A 16,279-nucleotide genomic window follows, 5' to 3' on the forward strand; every position below is an offset into this window, starting at 1 on the left:
AATACTCCAAAAAAGAATAAGACTATATTTTGGATAGGAGGGTGCCATAAATAAGAACTTCTTAATTCATTGTAAACTAATCCGCTTTTTAGTCCCGATAGCACCTAATGATTTGTGTCCAATTTTAGTCACTTTTTCAGTTGAAACTAATTTTTTTCTTGTACTTATGTTCTTTACTTCCAAAATAGGCCCACCTTAATATTAAATATCTGTTCTGGGACCATTGACTAGTGTACACACTATAAAGTAGCCTAATATTATATGAGAAAACCACAACTTGGACGCCTATGGAATATGAAAGTTTGGACTGGCAAACTAGCAATGAATTTTTATCCAGTAACAAATCTAATACTACTTCAAGCACGTAGACACTACAACTATTAGAAGTTTGTTACCGTTTATGAGATAACAACATCTAAGTAACTACCATAATATTACTGCGATTCTTTCAGTGATATAATTTCATATACATTGACGAATCCATTAAAATTGTGAGAATGCGTCTTGTGAAATAAATCATATGTACATTAAAATAAACAAACGTATGCAGATATGGCACACTTAATGGGAATAATTCATGCAAAATAACTGGTTCTTTTAAAAATAATATGAACATATAAAGCGTATTAGTCAGTTAAAAATTTATATTATTAGCCCGTATATTATAATGTTTATTAATTATGTTTTTATTTTGTTAATGTATATAAATAATTATTTTCAATGTTCACAATGATATATCCTCGTTATATTCGCTATATTCAATACGAAAAAAGCAAATGTAGAAGATTTCATTTTAAAACTCAATCAAAATGTCCATCTGTGAAGTTCATTTATGAAATAAAGAACAATGGGCAATTACCATTTTCTGCTATTTTAATAATTAAGAATAGTAATACATTTCCCTGTACATCGTTTAATTCATTTTCCATATCGAAAGTTACAATATTGAAAGAACTTTTATTGACGATGTTGGGAAGGGAATTGTTGATAGATTAATTAACCGTCATAGGTTTAAGAAATATCTTTCTCGTTTACAAAATCAAAATGAAAAACAAAAAAAATTTGCTTTGTTACCTTGTAAAAGTACTTTTTAAGTTATACATTGAAATAATTGTTGGGTAATCCCAAGGATAAAATTCCATATTTGGAAAATCTATAACATTAGATGTGATGATGCTGCTGGTCATAATCATGAAATAAATATAAATAATGTAGAATTGTTAAAAAATGTATCCAATACTGAATTGCTGGATGCATTTGAAAGTATTGAGATTGTTATAGGTAAGAATAGTTTAAATAGGGACAAAGGGCCTATTCCTCACAGTCCACTTTATAGTTAAGTAGTTAAGGAATAAATGTGAGGTTTCCCGCCGAAGTTTTCTCGCTGGAATTATTATTCACGGGAGAAAGCTCATTGGTGGAAAGATTTAGTATATAGGTACGTTAAAGGCTCTAGTTCACCTTCAGTCTCTGAAGACGATAATTTGGTTATCGAAATGCAGGTCAGACAGTGTAATTGTAAGTGTTGGTCTAATAGTAGTGTGGACTGTGTGATTAGAATGAACACACTGTTAACACAACGGTATGAAAGGTTCCAACTTAGTTGTCAAAAATGTCACATCAATTCATTCTAATAGGTATCTATCAAAGCACTGAGCTTTCATATCAATGACTCAAAGCCAAGATAGGACAACCGAAAAAATCTGGAGAAAATAAGCAATAATAATACAGTCTTCTTGATATGGGCCCAATACTCTTATTAAAAAAAGGGGGCACAAACCTTCTGTTGATTTTTTTTGACCTAGAAAGAAATTGGGCGAAACAAATAGAAATACTCTGGTAGTAGCTTTCCGGGTTGGATCACTCCAAAATGTTCCTTCGGAACTGCGATACTGCTAGATTAAAATAGTATTTGAATATCAACAATACCAAACTGCACTTACTCACAGGGCACTGACGCCTCAAAAAGCACTCGATTAAGTTAAGACTAGTATAAAAACTCTGGAATAAGAAAAAACTATAGTTCACCTAGCTTTAGTATGACTCTTGAAGCCAGGAAATCGTTAAAACGCAGTAACTGGACGGCGAGCTGTTAAAAAGAATTCAGTGCAATGTAATATCTAGTCTATATTCATATCTACATTATAAGCTGGAGGAAGGTGAGTATGAAAAAGGACTTTGGTCGCAAGAATCCTCACGATTAAGCTTGGAATGGATGACCGTTGGTTTTAAATGTTATTGTTCAGAAGATCAACAGTGAGCTCTGAAATCGGAGGGTCATTTTTTATTATATTGTTGAATGCAGTCTTTAAGCTTCCCATGGCTTAATTTATACAACCTTAATATAAACGTTGGATTATCGCAAGGTGAGTGCACGTTTGGTTCCCTGGATGCTGACTGACGGATAAGAGGAGCAACGCCTTGACTGTGCTCGCAAGTTTCTTCAATATGAAGGGGTAGGCAACAAAGAAGAGTGGTTAGACTCTATCGTCAGAGGAGATGAAACTTGGGTGTTTCATTACGAAACAACAATCTCAGTCAGTGGCCTCACTCTGGTTCAGTTTATCAAATAAATTAAAATAAATGCAGTCGGCAGGAAAAGTTTTGGCGACTGAGTATTGTCAGAAGGGGATAGTCCTTATCGATTTCTGGCAACCCGGGATGAAAATAAACGATATTGTTGAACATTGCCCAAACTCTGGCGAAAAATCGAGAGTTTTACAGGAGAGTTCTTCGACTTGGAATACAAAAGCTGCAGCACCGACATCAATAAGGTGTCAAATCATAGACTTTGCTGAAAAATAGACAAGAGTGTAATGTATAAATGTATAAATAAGTAATAATAATGTTTTCGACTAGCGAAAAATATAGAAACCTCACTTTTGGTACAGCAGGTAGTAGTTCAAGTCAAATGGAGTCATTCATCAATTGCCTTTCGGTAGATTGAAAATACGTGTAAGGTAATCTTTAGCAATTTGCCAAATCGTATTAACAAATATAATGAAAATTTTGTGATGAGGCTCTATTATTGAATTTATATAAATACATTTTTAAACTTTTGTTGGGCTACCTACAAAATTAAAAATAATTGTAATATTTATTATCATCAATTACGCACGGTAGTTGAAAAATTTTATAACGATTATAGACACATGGCTTTCTTATGACGAGTAAATATTTCACAGAAAAATAGCAAATTATGCGTATTGGTTTTATGAACCTTTAGACTTCTCAAATGTAGTTTTTTGGCTCCTGCAACCTTTTTGAAAAGATATTTTCATTTATTACGATATTCAAATAAATTAAACAATATTGTTAAAGGTCATGAGAATTGCACATTCCACCACGATCTAGAGCTTGACCATCGACCTCCAACTAGAGAAGCTATGCTGCCAGAAATGTCTAGAGCTTACAAGCTGCTTCTGGGTTCACTTGGAGAAAATCCGGATCGACAAGGATTGTTGAAAACGCCTGAACGAGCTGCGAAAGCCATGCTATTTTTCACGAAAGGTTATGACCAAAGTCTCGAAGGTAAGCTTTCCAGTTATTCTGCACAAAAAATTAATTTAATTTAATAATTTTTTGACTAAGTTACTCTAACGAATCGAGTGACATGTTTACTTGCATTTTTATATTTTTGCAACCTAGGTTTCCTATATTACTTTAAAGGTAGTAACGGTTTTCTTCTGATGAGCGCCATTTACCTAGATTTAGGTATAATTTTTTTTTCCAAAAAACATCATCAAATCAATTTTATGGTTAAATTTATATTCTTATTATATGTACTATATAGAAGCATGTAAAAAACAGTTTACTTTCCGATCCTTACTTTACTTCACTAGTCCCTTTGTTGCTTGTATTCGAAGGACCGATTTGTTAAAATGATAAGGACTGTATTTAGTTTATAATTTGTATGTTGATGTATACTTCTAACTCGTCACATACTCTCTTCTTTACGACTACCCTGTGTTAGTGCGATCCCCTCCTATATCTAAGGGTAGGAGGCAATCCCCACTTGTTATATACATATTACAAGATGCCGCTCTTTAGAAGTTTATATACTTCAATTAAACAATAGGATAAAGCAAATAAAATATCAACAATCAACAAAAATTAAAATATGTGATAAACAAAATTCATAAATGAATTCCAACATGAATCCGGATCTATCTATCTATAAATATATATCGATACATAGGTTTCAATCGAAATTGGTAAATAATTATTAAATTGGATTGAAATTGTTCAAAATTGTAACGTAAATGTTGTGTCCTTTGTTTAATTATCATTGGTAGTAGGTATAACATAGACTTTTTTGACAGCGCGTTTACAAACACTATTGATTGTTTTTATCGAAACTGCACATACTATACCGTCATTACCTGAGTGACGAAAACAAGTCCCAATTTCCATTTTAAAGATGGTAGATTTTCTTCGATTAAAACGATCATCGTTCCGACGGTTAAGTTGGGTTGTTGTATTTGATGCCTTTTGGGTCTAGTTTGCAACTTGTTTATATATACCTTATACTATTTTGCCCAAAAATGTTCCTGGATCTGTTGAATTTGCGGTTATATTATGCGATAAGGTATATCATGCAAATCGCTTTCCACAGGAGATGTTAACGGTGCTCCGATTAGAAAGTGACTTGTGTTTAGTGGCTCCAGATCATTAAGAACCTGTGATAAGGTGGATATTGGTCTGGAATTAAGAAAAACTTCAATGTATAAAACTCTTCGTTAGAGAAGCGTCTCCAACTACACGGCGAATATGATATTTAACACTTCTAACCGCTCTTTCCCATACTCCACCGAAATGGGGGGGGATTTTGGTGGTATAAGATGAAAATTTGTGTTTTGATTTGAAAATTTTCCTTTAATATTATCTTGAAAGTTTTGTGACCGAAAAAACTCCCGTTGGGCACGACCAAAGTTAGTTCCGTTATCCGATAAATCTCAGCGACATTACCTCTTCGCGAAATAAAACGTTTCATTGAAGTTAAAAATGCCTCTGTTATTAATTTGCTTACTAGTTCTAGGCATGATGTAAATACTACAAGGTGTGTTCTTCCCGAGGGCTCGTTCTGCGCATCTCTTTGGGAGCGAATTCTCATTGGCTGCTTCCCAGCTGGTGTGCCATAGCACACCTTGTAGTCTTTACATCATGCTTCTAGATTATTGCTTTCGTTGAGAAACAAATAAAAAGAACAATATGTACCTTTACCTTGCGTGCATTCCGAGTAGGGCTTTCTTTGATTAAGATAAGGCCAGCGTAATCAACCCCTGAAATATAAAAGGGACGCAATGGCTGAACTCTTTGCTTTGTTTATGATAAGTGTTTATGATTTGTTCGGGAATATTTAACACAAGAATGTACAATTTTCCTTACATCCTTGCAGCCAAGTGCCAAAACTGTTGCATTTCTCTTTCATGAATATGTTTTATTATTAGTTTTTCCGGCAAAAAAAAGGAAATTTTTTATAACTTTTTCAATCGTCCACCTACACGAATAAGTCTATTATTAAAAATAAATGGATTTAATGGATTTAATTTGGTCAATATTTTGGATTTTGAACTTTTTACTGAATTTTTTTATTTCATTGTAAAATATCCTACTTTGAATGTGTCTAAGTATAGCCGTACTCGCATTTTCATACGTTGTTAATGATTTTTCTTGTTTTTTGTCTCCTACAGTTGTTTATGAACCTAAAGCAATAATCTACAATACGTTTTAATTTGTAGAAGGACGAAAATTTAGAAATAATTGGCAATCCTGGTTCAATAGAAATCAAGTTGATTGAAAATAAGAGTTTTGCCCATTGCCCTATTGCCCACATATTGTTGCCAGTGATTAGGTGGTTCGGATAACCAAGAAAGTACTCTGGTGGAGTCAGTCCATTAATATTTTTTTTTAATTGACTCGATTTTTGAGCATACTAATTTGATGATATGTTATAATTTATGAAATAAATGCGCCGTACGCTTTTGCAGAGTTGGCCATAAAACCATGAATTTCGATCGACTTATAAGGGTAGCAAGTAATTATATAAGTGTTGGTCGGTCCTATTTTAACTTTAGTATTAACATATTTTGTAACAATAATTTACATTTCATAACTGTAGGTGCTTTTAGTAAGAGGTTTATCATCTGAAATTTTTGGCAGATTGACCTTATATCTAAGATCGTCACTAGCGCAATTCGAAAAAAATCCAAGTACCTTGACTTCCTCGTTTTTAACGACACTAATTGTTTTAACACTATCAGTGATTTTTGGTGAAAACCCGATAATAAAATAGAAGAAATTTGATTTTTAATTTTGAGTATATCGTCGGATGAGTTGCTACCCGTAATAAAATCGTCCATATAAATACTTTGATTCTGATTATATTGTGATTGATTTAAACATCTGACTGCTAAAAAAGGGAAACTGGTTAAAGCGTACATTACCGTTTTTAGACAAAAAATTTTGATAGGTTCATTTGGGTTGAATCGATATAAAAAGGTCGTCTTGAATTGTTGGACCGGTCATTAAACAATCGATTAAACTTTTATTATTTGAAGTCTTCATAGAAGTGTTAAGTACTAACCGCAGAGGGGTCCGTTTATAGTTTGTTTGAATACAGGATGATGTGGTAGGTAATAACATCTAGTTCTTTATCGGCAAAAACTTCCATGTGGTCTAATTGTAAATATTCACTTAAGAATTCTTGATAAATCTCTTTTAATGTCGAATTGCTAACTAATGTTTTTTAAAGATTTATGAATTGTTTGATGTTCTTACAAAATGTTTCTCACATGCTATTTGTTGGTTTGATAAATTTGATACGGATGGCAATCCTAGTTTTCCCAAGTGTGAATCTAAATTGGATTCTTAAAAGTCTTTATTAAGTTTAATGATAAATTTCTCGATTTGTTTTCTAGAGATAATTCATCACCTAAGATCCAGTCCATTTTAGTTTCTTAGAGATAAGGTTGGTTTTGATTTAATTGAATCGGACAGCCTAACAATAATTTCCAAAACAGGTTGGATCTAATTAAGTCCACATTTTTGGTCACGAAAAATTGTTTCGATCCAAGATTTGTCAAAGGTGATTTGATTTAAAACTATGAAACTTAGATTTGTCGCCAAATCTGTGAAAAAGGATGTAATAGTTATGTTAACCTTCTCGGAAACTTGACTTTCGGTTAGATTGACGGCGGTAATTGTGCTGTTGATTTTGTTCCCTTCTGGGCCTAATTTATCACAAAGTTCGGCTGTTATGATGTTTTGTTTCTGAACCTTGGTCTAATAATGCACAAGTGTGAAAGTTACCAAAACAGTCCATCATTAATACAATTGCGGTAGGTAAGTTGATTTGGATAAGAGACACGTGAAGTATTTACAGATGGAACATAATACGCAGCAGTATATGATGTTTGCTATTATACTCCTTACAAAACGAATTTGATCTATAGTGTAGTTGGACTTTAAACCAATTCTACACAATTTTTGTTTCTGTTACCTCTAATTGCAAAAATTCGTTACGCAATTGTTTTTTGTTTTAAATTTGTGGAAAATCTATTATGATTATTGTTGTTGTGGCTATTAGATATTTTGAGTTGATTGGAAGTTTGATTTGGAACTTTGACAATTGCGGGTTTTGAATTTTGAGGAGTATTTTTGATAGAGGTTAGTGACTCTAATATTTGATAACGTTTTTCTAGAAAATCATTAAACGAATTACCTAAATGAAGGTAAATTCTTTTGAAGAATAAATTGCCATTCCCTTTTTTAGTATAGTCGAATTTTTATAATACAATAAGTGCAGCTGAATTATTATTAATTATATCCAATAAGTGGCGTAATTTAATGTATGAGGATTTACTTGAGGGTTGAATATTTAAAATGTTGAACACATGTTGGTGCACTATCAGTTTTATGTTCTTAAAACGTTTTTTAACAAACTAATGGTTTTTTCGTTATTATCGTTACGTTAATTATTCCATGGCGAGTGCCGTTTCATTCTTTAAACGACCGTGAAGATAATGAAATTTACTTACTTCTGACAGATTTGTATCATCGTGGCTTTGACTAAGGCCTGGAAAGACTCATAAAAAGAAAACCAATCGCTATAATTACCAGAGAAGGTTGGTAGAGGTGAAGGTTTTAAGAATGTGCTGCTTTATGGATCAGTACGTTTTTGTTTATATTTTTATGACGAATGAATTTTGATTAAAGGAAATTTCTGCGACGTTAGAATTAGTTCGAGAGAGTATCGACTTTATGTTTGAAACGATTGTTTAATATTGATTTTCAACCTATTGTTTTTCCTTATTGGCTTCTTCTTCCGAAGCAATGATTCATCTTGTTTTTGTGCAGGTGTGAATATCAACTCTTCCATATCAAAAATTTGGTAAAGATCTAAATTTCGTGATTCTAACGAGTATTGTCGCCGTCCGTAAATTCATTAACAGCTTCTGTCGAGTAATAGAACCTTTAAGAGCTCGTCTTAAGTTCTTGCAAACTCATTTTTAGTTTAATTCGATATCAAAATAAAATTACGCGATAAATCTTGTCTTGGTAAAAAAGAATCAGAAACGAACTGAGCCACTATAACCTTAACTAGAATTGCCGACGTCTTCTTGGCCAAGAAGCTGCTTAATTCCGGGTGGAAAATCTCGTCTTTTGATTGCTTAAACAAATTGTTGATAGCATTGTTTTCATTGATTTTACTAATATGTTTTCACTTTTCTTTGTAATTGATTCAATCCGGCTCGAAACGGATTAACTGTTGTTTTGTATTCGAACGACCGAAGGACTCTCGTCTTTACGACTACCCAGACGTAGTGAGATCACCTCCTATATCTAAGGGTGGGAAATGCATTCCCCACTTGTTATATATTACAAGAATTTTGTAAACTTTTCAACCAGTCTTTTTGTAGAATAACACCTTATTTCTCTCTATTTGGCCTCCATTAGCCACCTATTGAATATTCACATATTCCCTATCCCTGGCAGAAGGGATTTATACCGTTGGGAATATTCATATTCTTTTATCGATAGTGTAAAATACTGATCAAAGACAACACCAATTCTTAACGCTTTTAATCGACTTACTATTTGCTAAATTTTTCTAGAAATGCCTCAAATTTTTTGGAAATATTTTTCATTGTAACAATAAAAATCGCCAATTATTACCGATATGATCTCACTCGCACCCGTTGCTGCATATGATCCACACTCTCTCACTTTTTTTGAGTCTGGCTGGATGGTAGAACCCACAACACTGTCTATAGTGACTGAGGAAACACAGTTTAATCACTTTCTGAATAACATACTCGTATATAGAGTTCAGTTTCCATAATATAAGGTAAGTATAGAGTAAGTATGTACAGAACATTATAGTTTAGGGGTGTCCGGCGGAGGGTGGAAACCATAATATGTATCTGGAAAGCATCGCGAGTTTTAACGCTATGACGAATAAAATACAAAAAATTGAGCTTGATAAATTAATAAATTCGAGAAAAGATTTTGTACCCCTTGTTTCCTGTTACCTATAAAACGAACCACGATTTAAGTTTCATGAGTGGGGATCATTCTTACCGGTGTTGGGGGCACACATGGAAGAACTTTTTCACTTACGTACGATAGGAAGTTCTGGTCCTCAAGGGCTCTTAGACTATAGGAGAATTTGTTAATTCGAAATTAGCATGAACGATATGTGGAAAAAAATTTAACATAAAAGAAACAGTTGTGGGCACAATCAGATCCAACAAATGGAACCTGTCGTATGGCTAGAACAAGTCTCGAAGATGGTCATTGCATTTCTTTGAAGCTGAAGTAAATGCATGGGTTTTGAAAAAGACACAGATGAAAAAAAAAACAATGCAAGAATTTTTATCTAAATTAGAAGAACAGCTAAAAAAAGATGAACGATCAAAATCTTTTTCATGTTATAATTTTGATTCCAAAAAATGTAATGTGTTTACCTTACGTATTTTTTATCAAAATTTTCATGGTAAGAATAGGTATAAAGAAATGTGGGTAGAAACAGTATAAGCCAGATTCAGACACCATAAAGTTAACATAAATATTTTAATAAAAATGAAATAATATAATTAAATATCTTCTACACCAAAACGTATTTAGAAATACTACTTTATTATACCCTTTAATGAAATATACTTTTAATTAATCCCACATTCCATTCATATCCTCTCGACCCCAGCTATTTGCGATAAGCGTAAGTACTTGAAAATCTCTTCCGACAAAATGTGATTTTCATGAAGTGGAAGTAATTCTGGAACATTTGGAATTTACGCTGGGCGGCGACGGAGTATATATTAAATTTGTAATTTGTTTTGGAGTTTTAGTTACTGATATACAAAAAAGCAAAACAGAAAAGAACTAATATCGCTTTCTTAAGTATATAGAAAGTGTTTATTTTTGATCAATAATTAATCACTTTCATTATCAACAACCCTCTGTCATTTTGTGCAAACTTTCAATGCTGTATCGATAAAAATCAATTGGTTTGGAAGCGAAATATCTGAAGCTTGTATTTTTAACATCATTCAAATGTTCAATTTTTAAAAATATGACGTATCGATCGGAATGGATTGATATCCCACGGGGCGATATTGAGCGAGTATGGTGGGTGAAGCACTAACCACCACCTCAGTTGAAAATGAACAATTTTACCAATAATCCACCATATAGGATCGGTTTTATCCAGAGATCAAGCAAAAAAACGAGTCTTTATAGTGTCGTTGAAGTCATACGTTACATGTGGTGTATCAGTTGTCTTTGTTCTCTTCGGATGTATTATGTGGAACCCAAACATTTCATCTGCTTTTTAAATCCACTTTTATTAGCTTGACGACCTGTATGTGGGTTTGTTTGTTTGTGAGCTTGTTTATAACTCTCCCTTATAACTTATCAGTGTTAGTAAATCTCACCACTTTAATTGCGCTCGTTAGCTTAGCTGGCTAAGGTGTAAACCTTTGAATTTCCTGTTGTCGGGTAAAATCCTGTTCACGGTGAAAAAAAATTGTTTTTTAGAAATCATTAATGCAATTTCGAAGTACATGATGCTAAAAAGTTAAAAATAAATTCAAAATAAGCTTGTAAACTTAATGAAAAATATGTCGCGCGCACGACACGTGCTTTAAAAGCGTGTTTTTTAAATTTTTTTAAACAACATATTGTTTTCCAATTTTCTAGTTTCATATGCTATGAAAGCGTGTGATTGTTTTTTTAAACTATATTTATTTTCAAATCCTGCAAATATTCTTGGGTTGACCAAGTTTGATTAAAGATGATTTAGAGTTCCTTGATTATTTGACATGGATTTGCAGTCGTTGTCTAATGCTGGTCTTCCTGATCGAAAGGAACTCTTAGAAGTCAAAATTTCCAGATTTAAACTTTTAGCATCTTCGAACATCCATTACACATATTATGTTGCGTAACTCAAAAAACGGATATATTCTTCTTATATAAGGCCGACCATTTTACACCAAATTGTCTTCGACATGACTTAGAAGTACTCAATGAGCTGAAAAACGATATACATCAAATATCGATGTATGCAGAAACGACATTATTTTTTGGTTCCCCTAAAATTTAATAAGAAAACGCTTGGTCCTTAGAAATGTTAAAATTTTTATAAATTTCATGACACAAGTACCTAGTGTTGAAAATTTGTTGTTCACTTAGTGTAAAAAACTGTTTTGTTTGTAGTAATACAAAACAGAGGCAAAAAAGCAAAACAAATTGTAATGATAAACAAATATTTCATAAGACAGGTAACACAGTGAACATTAAATGCAGTATTCTGACTGGCTTATTTGCTTTAGAATATATCTGAAAAGTCTCGTTTTAAAAAAAGTTGTTTCGATATTTATTGAAAAAAAAATTACCGAACTCCTAGGTTCCATATTTTTTTTCTTTTATGTAAAGTCTAAATTTCAATATAAGGTCGAGATAAATAATGATAAACTTATTGTTTCACAGGAATCTCTCCTTTACTTTTATTATAATCGATTAAATATCAAAACAAGAGCAAGGAGGAACCTGCTCGTAATAATTTGAAAGGAAATAGTCACATCACAATAAAGTTCCAATAACAATATTAAAGGAGAATATTCTGTAAAATTATGCCAAATTTTCGATCAATTCTAAACATGAGTCGTCTACTTTAAGATATTGGTATCAGGAAACTAAATACCTGATAACTTTTCTTCGTCGTCAATCAACGATTATCTTCCTCTTAACTTTGAGATTATTTAAAAAATACTTTCAATAATAAAATTATTTCTTCATGGATGATGAAGCGGCCAATCACCAAATAATATATATTTATATATTGTTTAGCCGAAAGAAATTTTAAAATCTGGAGTATTCGCATATTATATCAAAAAGTCGCAACAATTTTTTTGTTTAAAATGCCATACATTTTTAATACCCTATGCTTACATATATTAGGTATATCCACAAAGTAAGCTCGTTTGTATGTATAAAAAAACGTGTACAGGTACAAGAAAAATATTCATCGTGCAGAAATCTACAACTATTAAACTAATAACGTGACGCAAGTTTTTTCATAGAAAGTTGCCGCCTGTGTTTTCATGTGGTATTTAACATGTTCTGTCAGCTCGTCATCATCGTTGAAGTGTTGACCAGCAAGGTAATATTTTAGGTATAAGAAGAGATAAAGATCGCTAGGAGCAAGGTCCGAGCTGTAAGGAGGATGATCAAACACGTTCCAATCAAATTCCTGTAGTATTTTGATTGTCACGTTCGCAGTTTGTGGTCAAGCATCATCATGTAAAAACAACTTCTGATAGTGATTATTGGAGATTGTTCTCTATTGCCCGGCAATACAAATACAGTCCCAATATTGGTGTGCAATGATTATTTGGCTTCGTTGTAGGAAATCAATCATTTCCTGACCCCAAAAGTAATGCACATGAGTTTTTGAGATGACACGTTTTGCTTACGTTTAACTTTCGTTGGGGAAGAAATGTGCTTCCATTCCATTGATTGCTGTTTAGTTTCTGGGGTGTCATAAAATAAGTTTCATCCCCCTGACTATCCTAGAAAGAAAATCATCACCGTTTTCATTGTAGCGTGTCAAAGTCTGAAAAATTTTGGGTAGTAATTGTAAACTCACAGTTTCACTTAAGCTTATCTTTAATTGCGTGAACCAGCTCATCAGTACCAAAGACAGGCATTCACATTGCTCTTCATTGTGCACTTGATCACGTTCTTCATTGAAATGTCTGTGGCGGTATTTCAATTGTGATTGACACCACAAAGAAGCACTACAAACAAAACGTCGGCAGCAGCAATGGCGCATATTGTTTCCGCTTAAGTCTGATGGAAATAGAAACGGAATTTACATTGTGGATATACCCGTATATAGCTCGAAGTTAATATCTGGAAAATACTGACAACCCAAATATTTGGTTTGTATACTGTGAAGTTTTTATTGTTTCTCAGATATTAACGGTTAAAACATTCTTTCAACAATATTTAATTTTATTCCTTTGCAAAAACTTGCTTTGTATAATCAGGTAAGCTAAGAAACCCGTTTAATGATTGAGGAAAGGTAGAAAAGTTTACAATAGATTTTTTTCGGTGACATTGAATCAAATGAGCATTAAACAACAAAGGAAAGTGATATTCGATGTGTATGTTGTGTTAAACTGTACTTCGATAGAATGACATTGTTAATAGTATTTATGATTTGATTAAATAACACGTTTTTCCAGCGATGTTCTATTCAAAAATAACAATCCTGAAGATCAGTTTTTGGAATTTCTTCGGTGCATTCGTCGTATTATTGTCATTCGTCTCTTTGTCATCGAACCGGTATCCTTTGAACTGCATTTTTTATCAAACAAGAGCCAAAAGTCGCAGGGAAATACATCGGTATTTTACAGAGGATAGTAACACTTTGAAGGTTGGTGGTTTGTTAAAAATTCCTGATGCATTGTGGTGGCGAATTAGCTGTTGCCGTTTTCTTCTAATTGCGTTTCCAATATTTTGATGTAGTCCTTTAGAATATCGTGGGGTATATTCTTGTGGTGTTTTTACAAACCTCCATAATCAAACAAAAAAGTTCGTGCTTCTTTGGAATCATTAATTCATTTTGTTCTTGGATCATACCCGTAAGCCGATGATTTATCATCATTAATAATCTAGCTTTTTCCTATCAAAACTTGATACAAATTCGTTGATTGATCACTTATGACGCTCATTCGATATACAGTTCCCTAAGAAGTTTTAACGTGGGTTATAAAGATAGGCTAGAATATTTTAGGGGCAAACGTCGCAAAGTTTCCAACAAAATAAGATAATAATGTTTTGAATCAGTGCCAAATGCCAGGCAACATGGAGTTAACAAATACATACATATATTCAGTGATTATTAGGCGTTTTTGACAAAATTTATTATTTTTTATGGGGTAGCAATTTTTAGAAGACATTATTTTTGCTTTTAAACTCTAGATATTCCCCTAACATTCCGCCAATGAATTATCAATTCGTTGACGTGACGCACGTGCCTTCGACCGTGTCGTGACCATAGCAACAACTTGACAACTAAATCGGCGCTATCATTATCAGACAATCATCTCGACATTATCTTTTATTTCTGTAATCGCAAAGTGGAACGTAGAGAAAATTGAATGGATTGCTTTTACTTCAGAAAGAGGGAAGTACGTAAATTATTGAAGAGCTATAAAATAGGAAAAATGGAGTCCCTAGATAAACCGTTTCTACTTATCAAAATCAGAAAACTATTATTAAAGTTAGCTAATCGCTACATTCTAATACTCAGTTTATCAAATGAAAGCAATGTCGATGGTTAATTTAATGTTGAACTTGAATGAAACTTGAATATTGAAACAAATGCTATGAACTTGTGTCGCAACACAAGTGTTCTAATTACAATTCAACTTGTGGGCGCCGTCGTTGAAGAATGGGAAAATATTTTGACACAACGTTTAAATACATTAATAAAGAGTTGAAAAGAGGAGACATGGTATTAGTATCGACAAAAAAGCATTTTTTGAAAATTATCGAGCTCCTATGTTTGCATGTTCAGCAAAAGAATATTTATAGATACAATACAAAGAATTAAGTTTGAGTTAAGATCAAGTTTTAACTAATATGTAATCTATATAATGGATGTGATAGGCCCTAACCATTCTTACGCAACAATCTCCATACTTTCAAAATGCATCTAATAATTTATTGTTAGATACATTTTTTTTAAGAATTTTACATTATTTATATTTATTCCATGATTATGACTGACGACGTGTTTGACAATACTCAATGTTTTGGTCCAATCATGTTTTAAGCTATTTGCTCTTTATACCGGATATTAACAGACCTCTCGGTCTGCCCAGAATACTTGACCCAGACAATACAGCTGATTTCATAAATACAACTCGTTTCCAAATCTGGTATTTTATCCTTGGGCCAACCCAACAACTTCAGGGCTTATAAACCATTTTAAAACTCACTCTGTTGAAAATGCCTAATGTGTTGGTGTAGTGATAGTGTAAACAGTGTGTTCAGTATGAATATCACCAACGTTTCCAGAAATTCCAATGCAATAATAATTTTATATAAAAGAAAATTTGTATAATTTTGTCGCGAGGGGACTACTACGTTCTATTTGGTTCAAATGAGTTTTTTAACATTCATATCAAATTCTTGTGCTCCGACTGTCTTAAGAATCTTCTCGTTACAAATTTGTCAAGAACATATCATTTAACGATATGAATCACCTGAAATTCTCTCAAGTATTATTGCGTTGTATTTCTCATTATGAAATGAGCAGTAAAAAAATGTTTTAATGAGTTAATGCGGTTTCCTGATTTTCAAATTAGTAATTGGATACTAAAAAAGTACCTTGAAATTGTTTCCTTGGATGACCTAATATTTTTATTTTGACATATGATTTTAAAGTAAAGTATTGTTGTCGATTTCGAATACAAGGTGATTTATTGGAACTCTGAATTTGACTTTTTACAATTAGAGAAAGTTTTCCAAACTAAATATGACAATTTGACGTATGAGGTTATACCGTTATTTCGATAGAGCAGCTTTTTTTTTAATATAAAGCTTTTCTACTTTATCAATTTCATTACGGACCTCCTATTTAACACCTTGTATATTTACTAATAGTAAAAATGAGCATATACCTAAATGTCAAGTTGTAGAAACTATTCAAACCATAACTACATGCAATACAATACATACATACATACATACAATACAAATACAA

The 16,279-nt window shown here is 32.6% G+C and overlaps 1 protein-coding gene across 1 annotated transcript in view; it reads left to right on the forward strand.

Moving 5' to 3' along the window:
* The window catches only part of LOC130902493 (GTP cyclohydrolase 1), a 49,825-nt gene that overhangs the window by 11,327 nt on the left and 22,219 nt on the right, over positions 1-16,279 (forward strand). The window contains exon 2 of the mRNA XM_057814683.1: positions 3,322-3,531. Coding sequence (XP_057670666.1) covers positions 3,322-3,531 — 210 coding nt within the window. The remainder of the gene's footprint in view (positions 1-3,321; positions 3,532-16,279) is intronic.

The sequence above is a fragment of the Diorhabda carinulata genome, chromosome X (genome assembly GCF_026250575.1).
Source record: "Diorhabda carinulata isolate Delta chromosome X, icDioCari1.1, whole genome shotgun sequence".
NCBI classification, from domain to species: Eukaryota; Metazoa; Arthropoda; class Insecta; order Coleoptera; family Chrysomelidae; genus Diorhabda; species Diorhabda carinulata.